This window comes from Marmota marmota, unplaced genomic scaffold, assembly GCF_001458135.2.
Source record: "Marmota marmota marmota unplaced genomic scaffold, marMar, whole genome shotgun sequence".
NCBI lineage: Eukaryota > Metazoa > Chordata > Mammalia > Rodentia > Sciuridae > Marmota > Marmota marmota.
Window position 1 is genome coordinate 1,405,221 of NW_026000020.1, and position 16,514 is coordinate 1,421,734.

Here is a 16,514-nt window from a genome sequence, read left to right on the forward strand (position 1 = left end):
GGGGGGGGGGGGGGGGGAGCCAGGGCCTGGCTCCCACTGCATTGACTAAACAGTTCTCCCAAACCTTGCACCTAGGTAGTTTGGGGCTGAACAGAAGCCAAGGTGGATTGAAAACAAAATTCTCCTCCTACCACCAACATGAATTCCCAGGCATTGGTGGGCCTGGGAGGGATGATGAAGGCTATAGCTGTTAAATTAGGCTCTGGAGTTTTCTGGCACTATCCACTTATGGTTCTTCCAGAGACTGTTCTATAACAGGTAAGGTAGGCCAACCTGTGGGCTGCTGGTGGATCAGATATGAAGCACACATTGCTCACAGTGAAGAATAACATGTGCCAGCTGAACAGGCCAAACAATCCCCACGGAATGCAATTTTGTTATACTTTAAGAGCAGAATGGAAAAAAAAAACAACACTGGTGTGCAATCAAAAACAGTGGACTCTTACTGGCCAGGAGACACTATCCAGTCCTCCAAGAATATACAATAAGAGAGTTAATCTCACTCAGAGGACAAGCCTGGTGACTCCAGAGGCTGGGATGGAAAGCCTCGGGGCCATCACACACAGGAAGAGCTTGAGCAGGAAGGCCTTCTCAGAACGACATCCTGGGCTTGATTCCTTCTTCACCCAGGACAGGAGGCAAACAGCACAAAGGTTTAGTGGAAGCAACTGTGGCGAGGGCTCCACCCACTCACCTCCATACACCTCCGAGGTCGAGGCCAGGAGCAGACGGGCGCCCACGCGTTTTGCCAATCCTGCAAAAAGCAGAGTCATGATCAGAGAAACTATCTACTTTCATGGATAGGCACACTTTATGTGGCTAATTTAAGCATACTGTAATATAAAAGCTATCTGATGATCCAACAAATTATCCACTCTGATGGCATATGCCTTGGACCAAACAAAAGCAGTAAGAAAAATCACAGATAGATTCTTAGAAAAACAGTATTAGTTGGATTCTTAGAGTTGTAAGGAAGACCAGATGCAGACTCTGTTGGTTTGCTAAGGTGTGATTTCAAGAATTATTTTGCTTAAAATATTGCCCCATATTTTCTGACCTCACCCTGGTAGGCAGAAGGCAAGGCTCTTTTCACATTAGTCTCCAAAATGGCCTCTGTTGCCCAGGAAGCACTGCCAGGAGGGAGCCACGAGGCAAGGTGTGCAGGCAGGACCCAGGGGCAGTGTGGGGAGGGTGAAGGCTAAAGTGAGAGGGAGCCAGGGGTCTGAGTATCTGAGGATCTAGAGGAAAGCAGAGAGCCATGAATATATAAGAATAAGAGCATATAGTTGCTAAAAAGGCGAGAATTTGGAGATGGATTCTGCCAACTCCACAATGTGCAGGAGGAAGGAAAAATGTTAAAAGGGAGGTTTGCATCAGATTGTATCCATAGGCTAACAACTCCATGGGCCCACAGAACCTGTAAGGTGGATCACCACAGAGTATTATGGTAGAGACAGAAGTAGTAGCTTCAATAAGGATCCTGAAGTCTTTTTATTTTTAAAGTTAACTTTTTGAGATATTTGTACATTCAAATTCAGCTGTATGAAATAACACAGAAAGATCCCACATACTTCTTCACAGTTTTCTTTAATGTAAAAACTTACAACACTGAAGTATCAGATTTCACAATGTCATAGTGACATTGATGCAATGACCATCCCCACTGCTAGAGTCCTCCACTGATGTAAGTGACTCAGAACATTCCATCTCTACAAGGGCCCCCACATTACCTTACTTCCTCTCTCCTTCCCACGCCTGTAACCCAAAAATTCATTCTCTATTCCTGTAACTTTGTCATGTCAAATACGACACATAAATGGAATCATACAGTATTACCTTTTAGAACTAAATTTCTTCACTGATCACATTTCCCTGGAAGTCTACCAAGTTACTGTATGTGTCAACAGTTCCTACCTATTTTGTCCTGAGGACTCTGCTAGAAAAATGGGTCTATAATCTAATCATTTATCCATTACTGAACATTTTAGTTGTATTCAGTTTTTCACCACATGACTAAAGCTGCTATGAACGTTTATTACAGGTTTTTCATGTGGCATAAGTTTTTATTTCTCAGAGATAAATGCTCAAGATGACAATTACTGGGTATTATGGTAGCTACATACTAACTTACTTATCATATTTATTTATTTTTTTAAACCAGGGGTGCTCTACCACTGAGCTAAAGGGTCTCATAATAAAAAATGGAGTGATTCTCTTGCCTTTGCTTCCAGAGTAGCTGACTTACACATGTGTGCCACTATGCCTTCCTGCTCTATTCAGTTTATATATATAATTTGTCAACGGACCTTTATTTTATTTATTGATACTGAGACTCAAACCCTGTGCCTCACACATTCTAGGCAAGTGCTCTGCCACTGAGCCACAATCTCAGCCCATCTATTCATTTTTTTTTAAAAAAAAAAAACCCATCAAACTGTTCTCTAGAGTAACTGTACCATTTCATATTTCCACCATGGGGGAACAAACTAGCTTTTAGTTTTCTCTAAACTTTGGTAAAATATATACATCACATATGCAATGTGTTGATGTAAGAGAAACTGAGCTTAAAGATTCTGAAACAGAGGCAACCGTCCAGGGTAAAGTCAGAGGAGCTGACCCAGCTGCAGCAGAGCTAAGGTGTGTATGCTGAGACTGGACCAAGAACAAAGAGGTTCCATCAGATGAAGTCAACACAGGACCTGAGGGTGGCGAAGTAGTGCAGGGAAGGGCCTCCCCTGAAGTGCAGGCAGAGTGCAGTGCATCTTGTCTCAAGTGCAAAATGGTAATAACAGCTCCTCTCGGTTCAGACGGCAAAGTTCCATGTGGAGTTCTCCCCATTCTAGTGATGGTCTCCTTTGACTTTTGTCCCCATGTCATTCCTGGAAGATCCCCCATCCTTCCTGCAAGACTTCCACACCCACTCTTACTCCTGACTCAAGCCCTAGCTCAGGAGTCCTTTTGCCTTGAACTCTAACAACATCTTGTTGGGGCCTTTCTCCTGGAACATTCCCCTTCCTCATCTGTATCACCAATGCCTGTGCCTGCAGAGCACCCTCTCATGGGATGCCAAGGTCCTTGGCAGAAGAGCCTGGGTAAATGTATCCAAATCCCCTCACAGTGCAAGGTACAGTGCCCTAGGTATAGTAGCTGAATTCCCTAAATAGAAGATCAGATATCATATGCACAGTGGGTTTTTCCTCCATGGGTGTCTGGTTATGGTATGATGGAGGGGGATGGGGGGCCAAAAGAGTGACTGGGAGATTGTGGTGGCAAGACCTGGGTGCAGCACACCATGTTTCTAAGTAGGAAGATAGACACCCTTTCCTGCCTGGTGATCAGGGCAGGGGACAATAACAGAGGGCAAATGTTCTTTCTAGGTTAGAAGAATAGATCATCTTACTTCACTCAGAACTTGACCCCTATGAAGGTTAATTTCATGTATCAACTAGATAGGTTAAAGAATACACCCCAACAAATATCTAGTTGAACATTTTTTGGGGGGTGTGCCTGTGAAGGTATTTCTGGAAGAAATCAGCATTTAACCTATAGATTAAGTAATGGAGATGGGCATCATCTAATCCCTTTAGGGTCTAATAGAATAAAAAAGTAGAACACTGATCTGTCCTGAGCTCTCCAGTTCTCAGGCCTCTGAACTACACTATTCACTTCCCTGGGTCTCCGGCTTGCAGAGGGAAGGTGGGAATTCTCAGCTTCTATAATCACAGGAGCCAATCCATCATAAGTCCTGTTCTTCCTTTTTTATTTTATTTTTAAAATTGCTGTGCTAGGGATTGAACCCAGAGCTCTGTGCATGTTGGGCAAGTGCTTATCACTGAGCTGTGTCCTCAGACCCGAATAACCCCCTTTCTACATATCTAATTATATTCCTACTCTGTTCCTCTTGAGTACCCTAACTAACACAATCCTCCAAAATGTTCAGCCTTAGAGACTTAAAATCCAGTCTCTGGCTGCCCTTTTAGACCCTTGTTTCCATGCTCCACTCAAATTAATATTTAGGACTGTCTTTCCTAAATCTATTTTTAGAACCTGCTTTAAATGTTCTTATAATTAAATCCGTTTTTCACTTGACATTTTAAAAAGTGGTTCCTTTCTTCCACTTTGCAAATAATCAAAACACCTACTTAAAAAAAAGTACCAAACTTAAGTATGCCTCTAATTTTAAATGTTAACAAGTACATATTACCCACAGCCATAATCTAAGGCACGCTGTTTTGTGAATACACGTGACCATTTTTAATGTCACCAACCCTTTCATCTTCCACTTCCAATGTGAACCCTAAGGTTAGCCTAGAGCAGGAGTTCAGTTTCCACAACACCCACATAGGGCAGCCTCTTGGCCCCAATCTACCAGGAGTGTTGCTGAACCACCTCTTTGGGCAAGGCCACTCCACACAATCTTGGGACCAGAGCCTTCCAGGACAGGATGTGCCATTAATCCTAGGCACTGGCCAAATGAAAGAGGAACGCTGGTCACCTGTGGTCACTCCCAGGGCATTTAGCCTGAGGCATCAAATACCAGTGATTACAGCACAAAAAAGTTATGCTGAAATTTGTCCCCCATGACAAATTCTGACGACATACATGCTACATACTGTGAAACTGTCAAGTAACAGGGGCAAGGTGATGAAGAAGGTATATAAATACCAAGGTCAAACTAATTAACTTCCAATGATGAGGATCCCCATAGCCTTTGTTTTTCATGGTTTTAGCTACCTGTGGTCAACCTCAATCTGAAAATATTAAATAGGAAATTTCAGAAATAAGCAATTCATTAGTTTTCAACTATGCACTGCTCTAAATAGAGAACGAACTCTTGTGCTGTGCCACTCTATTCTGCTCAGTATGTGAAACATCTTATTTTCTGGTGTATCCACACTGTATTTGCCACCCACCTGCCAGCCATTCGGTGGCCATCTCAATGACCAACTGTTCTGATAAGGCAGTGTTTATGTTTAAGAAACTCTTACCTTATTTAATAATGGTCCCAGGGCCTAAGAGTAGAGATGAATGAAATTTAGATATGCCAAAGAGAAGCAATAAAGCATTTCCTTTAAGAGAAAGGTGATAGTCCTTGAATAAGAAAAAACTAATCATAAGCTAAAATTGCAAAAAAGGAAAAAAAAAATCTTTGAGCTATTTTTGTAGTTGCATCTCTAACTGCAAAATTACAGCCATAAGTGTTCTGTTAAGAGAAAAGGTGTTTCAGGAATCCTCTGGTGGTCTTGGAATGTACCCACTGCAGACAAGGAAGGACAACTGTATCTATGCTTGTAATTGCCCAAAATATTCCCAGCAAAGGCAGCAAAATGAGAAAATGACCACTCACCCAACATGTTCAATGTCCCAATTGTATTGGTCTTCAGTGTCTTGATAGGGTTATACATATAATTTGGAGGGGAGGCTGGGGACGCCAGATGGTATATTTGGTCAACTGAAGGAGAAAAAGGGAAGCATGTTATTTCCAAGTAAAACACTTTAGAAAGTTTCAAACTTCTATTGATTACACTGTGAAATAAAGGTGTTAGTGTATCTTTCACTGAAATTCTAGTTGTTAGCACATTATTCTTTGTAGAAACTAATTTACATTTGTAATTAGAAGAACTTTGAACAAAAATAGAAAGTCTAGTTATCTGGAAAAAACCTCTGTGCAAGGCCAGTAAGTGGAGTCTGTTCTCCTCTGACTGAAGTCTGATGATGGAGTTGAAAATTTTCTGAGATTTGTGATCCAGATATAGCAATCATATCAGAAGGAAGACTGATTTTTAGACACAGAATTAAGCACGTATATCTAAAATGAACGTTTTTAGCTTGTGGAGCAAATTTAATACAAAACTAGGGAAGAAAATTGCATCCTATACATGTAAAACTAGATCCTGAGATGACAGGTGAAGAGGCGGTTCTTAAGTCTGTAAGGAAACACCCATCGCTCACAGCGAAGTTGAGAATGGGATCAGAAAGCCAACTGCAGCAACCAATCATTCTTTGCACATGGGTTCATCCTGGAGAAGAGGCTGGTAGGGAATACCTCCACCTTGACACACCAGCTCCTCCCCATGGTCTCCGGCCCACCTCCTGACCAGGGGACCACTGTTCACTCCCATACCTGACCCTGGCTGAGTGCTATGGTTTGATGGTGTGCTGGAGGCTTGGTTCCCAGTATGGCAGTGTCGAGAAGGGGTGGATCCCTTAAGAGGTGGGGCCTCATAGGGGGTTCCACAGATTGTTCGCAGAAGAGATTAACGTGAACTAATGCTCTCTCTCGAGTTCCAGCTCTTGTGGGCTATATTAATACTCAAGAGAGAGAACTGTTATAAAAGAGTGGGCCTGGCCACTCCCTACTCTCTTGCTTCCTGTCTGGCGTGTGATTTCTTCTTCCTCTTCTCTCTCTCATCCTTGTATGTGCTACTGTTAATGCCATACTTTTGGACCTTCAGAACTATTAGCTAAATAAACCTCTTTTTTATTATGCATTATCCTGCCTAAGGTATTGTTACAGTAACACAAAACACACTCGCAGAGCTACCAATGGGGCCATGCTTTGATAACACTCTGATACAGGAATTGCAAGTGGGTAGACTCTGGAACTTTTTGTGTGTTTGTATTTGTGTGTGTGTGTGTATTCACACACATGTATTTAAAGCAAAATTCAAAAAATATCAACCTAATTTAAAAACAGAACTAACGCTTGATAAAACAATAATCTTTTTTTCAAGAGAACTAAGAAAACACAAAACCTTTAAAAATGGTTGAGCGTCGGCCAATATGCAAATTCTTGAAAGGATGTGTCCAAATGACAGGAAAATCTTATCATTCTCACTCCCACAAATCATTCTAACCTGATAAATTGCTAAAAATAAAAAGCAAGCAAGAAAAAAAAAAAAAAAAAAGATCCATTACATGAACTGGAAATAAACAAGTATTTTAGAATCGAGTCTCATAAAATTCCTTAATCCTGGGGCTCTCGTCTTTTCCAGCTTACAGAAAGGACCAGCATGCCCTGTGTGGTGCAGTTTGGATCTGGAATGTCCCCCAAAGGTCCTGTGGCAAAGGCTTGATCCTCGGCTTAGCATTAGTGGAAGGAAATGCAACCGTAAGAGGTGGGAACTTGTGGGAGGTTTTAAGGTCACTGGAGGTGTGCCCTTGAAGGGGATAATGGGACTCTAGTCCCTCCCCTCCCGCCTTTCGCCTTCCCTGTATGGGGTGAGAAGTTCTGTTCCACCAGGCACACTTACCATGTGCTGCCTCACCACAAACCCCAAAGCCATAAGGCAAATTGAATATGGACAGAAACCTTTAAAATTATAAACCACAATAATCTTTCTTCTTTATAAGTTGATTATCTCAGGTATTTGTCACAGTAACAGGAAGGTGACTAACATACTGCATAGTTCCTGTGTGTGTGCTTAAAGATTATGGGGCTATAGGTGTAAGTGGCAGGTGCTTAACCCCAGATCTGGGCACTGAGGCTTTCCCTAAAACATGTCCTCAATACTCACTGTCACTCTAGGGCAGGACCAGGTCATCAAAAACTGAATGTGTCAAACAGATGTTCAGAGCCAGAGCTGAGAGTGACCCCAGAGCACGTGGAGGTGGGCCAAGAACTGGATCTTGCTACCCACCTCACAAGCCACTGGCATTTCTGCTCTCACACAGGGGCCACCCCATGTTCCTCAAAGATAGTGTAAGCCAGTGTGCATGGGTTGTGATCTTACAGAGCAAGTTGTTCAGCACCATCTTTACTCCTGTGGAGACAACATCTGTAGGGAAAGACAGAAAACTGCACTAAAAATGGAAGAGGGGAAAGAAAGCCTTGATAGGGCTGGGGATATGACAGTTCATCAGCAAAGCACTTGACTACCACGTGCAAGGCTCTGGGTTTGATCCCAACACCACCACACAACACACACTCACAAAATTAAAAAAATACATTTCATCTTAAAAAACAAAATGCCTTAAGAGCCCAGGATACTTCCTTGACATCAAACAGAAACCATCAACCTGTACTTTCTCTCTCCCTCATGGCTCCAGGCCAGGCTTTCTTCTTCAAGGCTAACTCAGACATCAGTTTCTGGGAAGCCTCCCGCAGCCCCATTAGAAAGCACTCTCTTGCTGCTGGAGGCAGGGTGGGGGGGGCGCTATAAGGCTGGCTCACAACGGCTTCAGGCTACTTCAAGTGACTACACTTGTCTTCAGCAGTCTCAGTGAGCACCAAAATGCCTTTTTCCCCTTCCTATCTCCACCCGGCTTTGGTCTCAGGGAAGGCAGGCCTCCTTGGTGGCCTACTGGTATGTGCAAACACAGAGTTCTGAGCCCACTGCAGGGCTTAAGAACATAAACTGTATGTAGATGGACCTGGAAACCTTCATTGGAAGACAAATAGCCCTTTGGGCCCAGGTGCCATGGGAACAGTGCTCTGAGTTAGCTGAGTGAAGCCATAATTTGGAATTTTTTCATTCAAAAAGGGTATTCCATCCGTTCTCCCCCCACCCCATCATTTGACAGTTTTGCCAATCTACTATTCCTGAAAAGTTAAGGATGCCCCATAAAACTGTGTCATGATCTTAGTTAAGTAGAACACTAGTGCAGCATCCCACTTAGAAAACTAAGGGCCCTGTGAAAAGCAAGGTCCTCCACAGCTCCTCTTCCCTGTGAGGAAGTATTTGGCCTATAACACTGATGACAGTAACTCCAGTTCCTGTCCTAAAAAGGACACTGCACCAGTCTGTTGATTTAATTAATCTGGTAAGGAATCATGCCGGGGAGAGAAGAGGGAAACTTCAGAGCAGAGATAAACACACAGGGATGAGAAGCCACATAAATACTAAGGATATTAATAACAACCAGCTCTGGAATGTAAAGGGAAAGAGTCCCCCAAACATGTGAACCGTGTAACTCAAAGCATATAAAAAATGAGTGTGGCATTCAAAAGCCCCTTCTGGGGGCTGGGGGCCAGGGGCGTGCGCCTGTAATTTCAATAGCTCGGGAGGTGGAGGCATGAGGATCTCGAGTTCAAAGCCAGCTTCAGCAATTTAGCAGGGCGCTAAGCAACTCAGTGAGACCCTGTGTCTAATAAAATAGTGCTAGGGATGTGGCTCAGTGGTGGAGCGCCCCCGAGTTCAATCCCCAGTATCACAAAACAAAAACAAAACCAAAAACAAAAAACACCCCTGCTGGGAGTCGAAAGGCACTAAAGTGGGGAAAGAAAGGGATGTCCACCTATTTGTTGGACATGTGGTGACTGCCATGTGACCCTGCCATGACCCTTCTCATTACCAGGTCACACGTGCCATGATTTCAGCTAGGAAAAAAGGTCCTCAAGAAATAAATAACTCTAATTAATTATCAATAGCAGTCCTGCCAGAAGGGAAGAGGCAGGTGAGAGGAAAGCCACAGCCGGCTCGGCCCTCCCATGAATCTTGATGATGGCAAAACCCTGTCTTTTGCCACAAATGAACTTTCTATATTCTTCAAATGGACTTTTCTAATGGTCATACCGGGAAAGAAAAGAACACAGTAGAAACAGAACAACTCTTGGGAGAACCCAAAACCACTTTTCAGAGAAATCAAGCATTAACTTCTACCAAAGAGGAAATCCACATAAAAACAGACTGCATGTATACACGCCTCTGTTGATCACTTCCGCAGAACTTCCATGGTACCTGGTGTCAACTTCTCCCACCATGCTCAACAGCACTGTGGAGTGCCAGTAAGGAATTTGTACCTCGAAACTGAAGACTATGGACAACGAAACAGCTAAAAAGGGTCAGCTCTTTCTGTGAATGCCTGTGATTATTCAGCATATAATGAAATCCCATCACAAAGATACACTTGCTACAGGATTTTCTTTCTACACGTCAAGCCAGAGGCCTGGCAGAAATACAGTCAGGTCTCCATATCCACGGCACTACACCCACAGATTCCATCAATCATGGGTCAAAAATATCCCCAAAAGTCTGTGTCTGCACTGAACATGTGTGGACTTTTTGTCTCATCACTGTTCACTAAGCAACACAGTATTAATAAGTGTTTACATAACATTTACTTTCTATTAGGTATTCCAGGTCATTTAGAAAGAAATTTAAGCACATAGAAGGATATGCGTATATTCTGTGCAAAAACCACACCACTGTATATAAAAGACCTGAGCATCTGTGGATTTTGGTATCCTCAGGGGTCCTGGAACCAGTCCCCATTGGGTATGGAGGGATGACTGTACTGCTCAAGGAGAGGTCATTCTGCAACATGGAATCCCACAGTATGGCCCTAACCCTTGTCCCCAGCATTCATAAGGGAAAAAAGGATTTCAGAGGATGCAGAACTTCTAAAATTTCTTTCAGCATAAAGAAGAGTGGGATTTTGCCTTGATTCTTGTCAAACAGTATTTACATAGTGAAAAGGCTGCACATGCTAGACATCTGGCTCAGCCCCAGTCCTGGGGTTGCCCATCAGTGCTACTGGCAAGATATGGAGGGTTCGCTTGCCTCAGGAAGCCACCACAGTAAGGGAGACTTCCAGTATCCTGAGCTGCTCTGGAGGAAGCCCCAGTGTTCCAGCACATAACTATGGACTCAATCCCCTTGGCAAACCCTACTTCCCTCCACATACCTTTCCTCAGTGGACACCAGGGTTGATAGCCCAATTTCTGCTATTTTCCCTCTGATTATACCTCTCCTTATGGCCTTTCACAGGATTTCAGTATCTGGGTAAAAGATGGGTAACAGAACTCTGCGCCTTGCTTTCCTCACCAGCACAGTGAGTACAACTACTGCCTACTTCATGTAGTACTGAGGGCACTGAATCTACTAAGCGGACTATGATCAGAACGCTGCTTCAAATACAGGATGTGTGCAGTGAGTGTTACCTGAGGTCAGATTCTTTTATTTTCCTGAACTTTCTTACTGCAATTTCCAGGTATCAGTCTCCCCAGGACATGATGGGCATTATTGCTTTTTCAGTTCTCTACAGGAATGCTGGTCAAGATTCCTATTCATGCAGTTAGTTGAAAAGCAAATCAGAACAGCTTTTCAGGAAAACACAGGCTCTATGTATCTAGTGGAAGCCTGAACAAGGCTCCGACTAGGTATATTTAGATAATGATGAAAGGGACATACAAGTGTATACTGGTGGCTCTCTGAAGAATGGTTTATGATGGCCCCAAGTTGCAAAGAACCTAAAGACTCAATAACAAGAAATAATAAAATTGTTGTATATTTACACAATAGAGGCTTTTCAATAAACAACACTGAGGGGAAAAAAAATGTATCTTTGTAAAGAGATCTGGAATAGCCACACAACAGAATGCTAAGCAGCTGACTATGAAAAGATCACCAGGATACAGTATGAGAAGAAAACAAGGTGCAGGGCAATATGTAACAGGCTGCTGTTTCTTTAAGGGAGATTATGAATACCTATTTATATTAGCTAGGTCACACATACACACTTAAGATTCTTTCCCATCTCAATCTTTATCAAATGCTAAATGAAAAACCTAATTCTCTTATTTAGGTCAAAGTACTTTTTAATCTCTATTGAGACTTCTTCTTTGACCCAAGTGTCACATACAAGTAAGTCGTTCAAGTATTTTGTGGTTTTCCAGCTGTCTTTCTGCTATTGATTTCTAGTTTTATTTTACTGTTGCTTGACAGTATACTCTATCTGGCTTCTATTCTTTCAGGTTTGTTGAGGTGTGTTTTGTGACCCAGAAAGTGGTCAGTTTTGTAGAGTGTTCCTTGTGAGCTTGAGAAGCTGTGCTCAGCTGCTGCTGAATGAAGCAGGCATTGTGGGGAGAGAAGACGCGATGGTGTGGGGGCTACTGCAGGATAGGGAGGGAATCATCAAGTGTGTGGAAGAACCCTGTGCCAAGGCTGGGAACCTTGGAAGGAGGGTGAAAAACAGGCTTTAACTATGAGGGGGAAATGTCTTGTGCCTCAAGATACATGTCAACTGACGGATTTAATATTCTGAGCACAAGACAAAACATTCATCATTCATCATGATTCCACCAGTGCAGGAGCATGCATGTGTGTACGATGTGTTCTATGCTCAATTTATGGGCAGCAGTGGTGGAAATGGCCTAGAGTGGCTTTGGGGTCAAATCTTACAGTTAAAGCCCATACTTACTAACAAAATTTTTATACCATTTCTCAGTAGTACTAAAATTATGTAATCAACTGCTTCATACTATTATAAATGTTATTGCCAAGTGTAGAACATAAAGAGTAATAATAAGAAAAATAGTCATCCTTTGGGGAGCAGTAGCCGTGGGCCAGGCGCAGTGCTGAGACCCTGGGGCTGTGTTTTACTACCGTCTCAACAAATTTAGAGGCTTAAAAACTACCCAGCTATGAGGTCAGAGGTCAGCACAGTGTGCCTCAGTCAGTTCCCAGCTCTGCTCTCCTGGGGCTGTCTTCTTTTCTTCAGAGGGTGATTCAGGATACGCCTCGAGGCTGTGGATGGAGGTCCCTCCTGCCGGCCAAGAGTTGCTCTCAGTGCTGTGCCTCTCCCACACAAATCTCATGGTTTCCTTTCTGCTGGGACTCCCCAGGGCCTCTCTTCCACAGAATATATCTGCCTCTTCTCCTTCTTCTGATGCTTTTTAAGTGTTTATACTGATTATAAGGGGCCCTCCCAGATAATCCAACATAGTCTCCATTTTATAACAAATGGTTCTTAAATGTTAGTCAGAGTCACTTCACAGCAGTCTCTAGCTGGATCTCTGAGTGATTCCTGGAAGAAGACACCTTTAGAACTGTGCCTGGCAGAGCCCTGTCACATGTAACACCCAGCTGACCCTTAGCACTTCACGAGTTATCCCAAATCTGGTTCACTCTACAAAAACCAAAGCCCAGTCCAAAAGTCAGACCAAAGCAGATTCAATAATTAAATGTCTAAAACAAGGTAAAAACCAATCAACCAAAAAACCCCACCAAGGCTATTTTTAAAAGATTAAACGTTCATCTAATCTTGAAGTGGTTACAACATAAAATAAACAGAAAAAATAACAAAGGGGAAATGAACAGATGAGAGTATATTAAAATTACAAAGTTTTGATGAAACAAAAAGGCCAAAAAGCCAAACTGGGGGAAGATGATAAATATAGCCGAATGCTTAACATATAATACTTAGTGCTACTAATGTCAAAGTAAGATGGACACCTCCTCAAAATGAAGACATGGAAATATTTGGTACAACTTGTTTTTTTTTTTTTTTTTTGTAGTTGTAGATGGACAACATGCCTTTATTTTATTTTTATGTGGTGTTGGGGATTGAACCCAATGCCTCACATGTGCAAGGCAAGCGCTCTGCCACTGAGCTACAACCCCAGCCCAACAACTCGCTTTTTGATATTTACTGAGGAACAACAAATGTATTTAAAACAAAACCCTGCAGAATGTTAAATAAGATTAAATAAACTTTGGGGCAGTACTCCTCAGTGATTACACTGGCTGCTCAAGACAGTTTGCTGGACATGGGAAATCTCACAGCGTGGCAACACTGGGGAAGGCAGAATGCTGCACCCTACACGCAGCGGGGGTGAGGTGTGGGTAACTGTAGAAGCCCTGGAGTCACAGAACCAGGATGTATTTTGGGTCTGCCACTAATAACCCCATGGCTTTGGGCAGGTTCCAGTCCAATTCCAATCTTATACCATTCAGTTCACAGGGTTGCCATCAGATGCAAACGAGAATACCTTAAGTCTGTGAGCTCAGAGGCTCCTACCAGCAAGACCTCGTGATGGCTCACCTCAGCATACCTTAGAGAATCTTAGAGGAAGGAGACCTTTCAAAGTGCACCTAAGGCCCCTGAATTAGCTTCTTAAGAGTGCTTTAACTAAAGAAACACAAAAATTAAAAGCTATTTTTTGAATAGCTCTAGACATTGGAAGTCTGGCAACACAGCAGTGGTCAGGCCATACTTCCTCCAAAGGCTCGAGGTAAAGCCTTCCCTGCCTCTTCCATGTACTTTTTGGCCTGGGGCTGCATAACTATACTCTCTCATTCTTCACACCACCTTCTCCTTTTCTCCCTGTGTGTCTGAGTTTTCTCCAATTCTTTTATAAGGACACTTGCCATTTGAAGTATGGTCTATTCAGGTAATCTACATTAGACTCATAGGAAATCCTTAATATATCAGTTTTCCATAGAGGGTATATTCACAGGTTCTGGAGGTTAATATGTGGATGAATCATTTTGAAGTCACTATATTACCTATTATTGGCCCAAACCATAATCCCTTTAAAATGGCAAAGTTACTAAAGGGCTCTAAACACTAATAACTGAGATTTTATTATTAATTCAATATTTATATTAGTCAGCTCTCTGTTATTATAATGAAATGCCTGAGGCAATTAACTTATAAAGAGGAAAGGTTTATTTTGGCTCATAGTTCTGGAGGTTTCAGCTCAAAATCAAGTGGCCCCATGATTTTGGGCCTCTGGTAAGGGAACGCATCATGGCATGAATTTGTGGTAAAGCAGAATCAATTATACCACAAGCCAGGAAGGAAAGGAAAAGAGAAAAGTTGGGGTCCCACAACACCCTTAAAAGGCATGTCCCCCAATACCCTAAGGATCCCCATAAGGCCCTAACAACTCCCAATAACACAACCCCAGGGACCAAGCTTTCAATACACAGACTCTTGGGGGACATTCAAGATTCAAACTTATAGCAGTATTCTATATCACCAACTTTCTACAGGAAGCTAGAAGTAATTAGATGCAAGTAGCTCAGGAATTTGACTTGTTAGGCAATAGGGATGCTACCTTAGTTTACTCAGTCAGCTATAATGAAGTATCATAAACTAGTGGCTTATACACAGCAGAAATTTCTCTCTCACCGTCCAAGATCAAGGTGCTGGCAAATTATCTGGTGAACACTCACTTCCTATTTCACAGATGGCAGCTTCTCACTGTGTCCACCCTTGGTACAAGGGGTTAGGGAGCTCTCTGGGCTTTTTCTACAAGGACACTAATCCCAGTCACACGGGGCTCCATGCTCATGACCTGATCATCTCCCAAAGATGCTCATGACCTGATCACCTCCCAAAGATGCCAACTCCTAATGCCATCACCTGGGGGTTAAGATTTCAACATATGAACCTGGGATATATGCACTCAGACCATAACAGATGTACATTACACAAACATTACTCACCAAATCCAAGAAGTTCAAAACCAGAGGAGGCCATGTGATAGAGGAGACAGACATTCACACTGTGAAAACCATTCTTTACCACAGGAACAAGGATGGTGCCTTGTGCACATTGAGACCATTTCAAAAACAAAACCAACACCACATTCAATGTGGCCAAATCAGGCAAACCCATGGGGATCTGGCTGCTCTGGGGAGAATGGCTGTCAGACTTTCAATGATGCTGATGTGTAGTTTTCTCTCACCTTCTATGTAGAGGGGCTCCACCACATCATGGTTAATCAGCTCGAAGTTCTCATGGCCAATCCAGTGTTCCACATTTCTCTTTCTGCCTGTGAAGAAGTTGTCCACCACGGTCACCTCATGGCCATCCATCATGAGTTTGTCAGTTAGATGGGAGCCCACGAACCCTGCACCTCCGGTAATCTGTATTGGGACACAGCGTGTGAAATACCCCCAGAGAAAGGCACATAAGAACACTGTGATGACTGACATCATGGAGGCACATCTTTGGTGCAGCCCCGACTTAAAATTTTTTAAGATGAGGGAAGAGGGGCTGGGGTTGTGGCTCAGTGGTAGAGCGCGTGCCTCGCACATATGAGGCACTAGGTTCGATCCTCAGCACCACATAAAAAATGAACAAAATAAAGTCATTGTGTTCAACTACAACTTAAAAAAGCAAAAAAGCCAAAAAAAAAAAAAAAAAAAATGAGGGAAGAAGAGGATAAAGTTTTTAAGGCAGGATCTCTACACTGACTCCAAAACAAAGAAGTAACACTATCTGTGAATTGCCAAGAAGCATAAAATGTTGAATTACCACTCAGTGAATGATACAGAAAAATCACAGTTACATGTTTCAAAATTTCTTCATAGGAATCTTTTTACATTAAATGTTTCTTATTTTACAACAGATGAGATGATTAACATCCCTTACAGTTGGCCCTCCATATCTGGGGTGCCACATCCACCAATCTAACTGACCATGGATTGAAAATCTAGGTAGGCCTGTGATGGTTATGTCCATACTAGACATTTACAGACTTTTGTTGTTGTCATTAATTCCTAAACAATACAGTACAACTATTTAATAGCATTTACAGTGGGCTTGGATAAGTAATGTAGAGTTGAGTTAAAGTATACAGAAGGACGTAAATAGGTTCTATTGAAATACTAAGCTGTTTATATAAGTGACTTGAGTACTCTCAAGATTCCTTTATCCTCAGGGAGTCTAGAACCAATACCCCAGGGATAATAGGGACAAGTACATTTGGTTTCAATACTACAAATGAAAAGAGTAATCAGCAAAATGTAAAAAAAAAAAAAAAAAAAAAAAAAAAAAAAAAA

At 42.5% G+C, this 16,514-nt stretch overlaps 1 protein-coding gene across 1 annotated transcript in view; it reads right to left on the reverse strand.

Moving 5' to 3' along the window:
- Uxs1 (UDP-glucuronate decarboxylase 1) overlaps positions 1 to 16,514 on the reverse strand; it is a 91,795-nt gene that overhangs the window by 29,136 nt on the left and 46,145 nt on the right. The window contains 3 exon segments of the mRNA XM_015499667.2: positions 695 to 754; positions 5,348 to 5,452; positions 15,416 to 15,596. Of these exon segments, the coding sequence (XP_015355153.1) occupies positions 695 to 754; positions 5,348 to 5,452; positions 15,416 to 15,596 (346 nt within the window).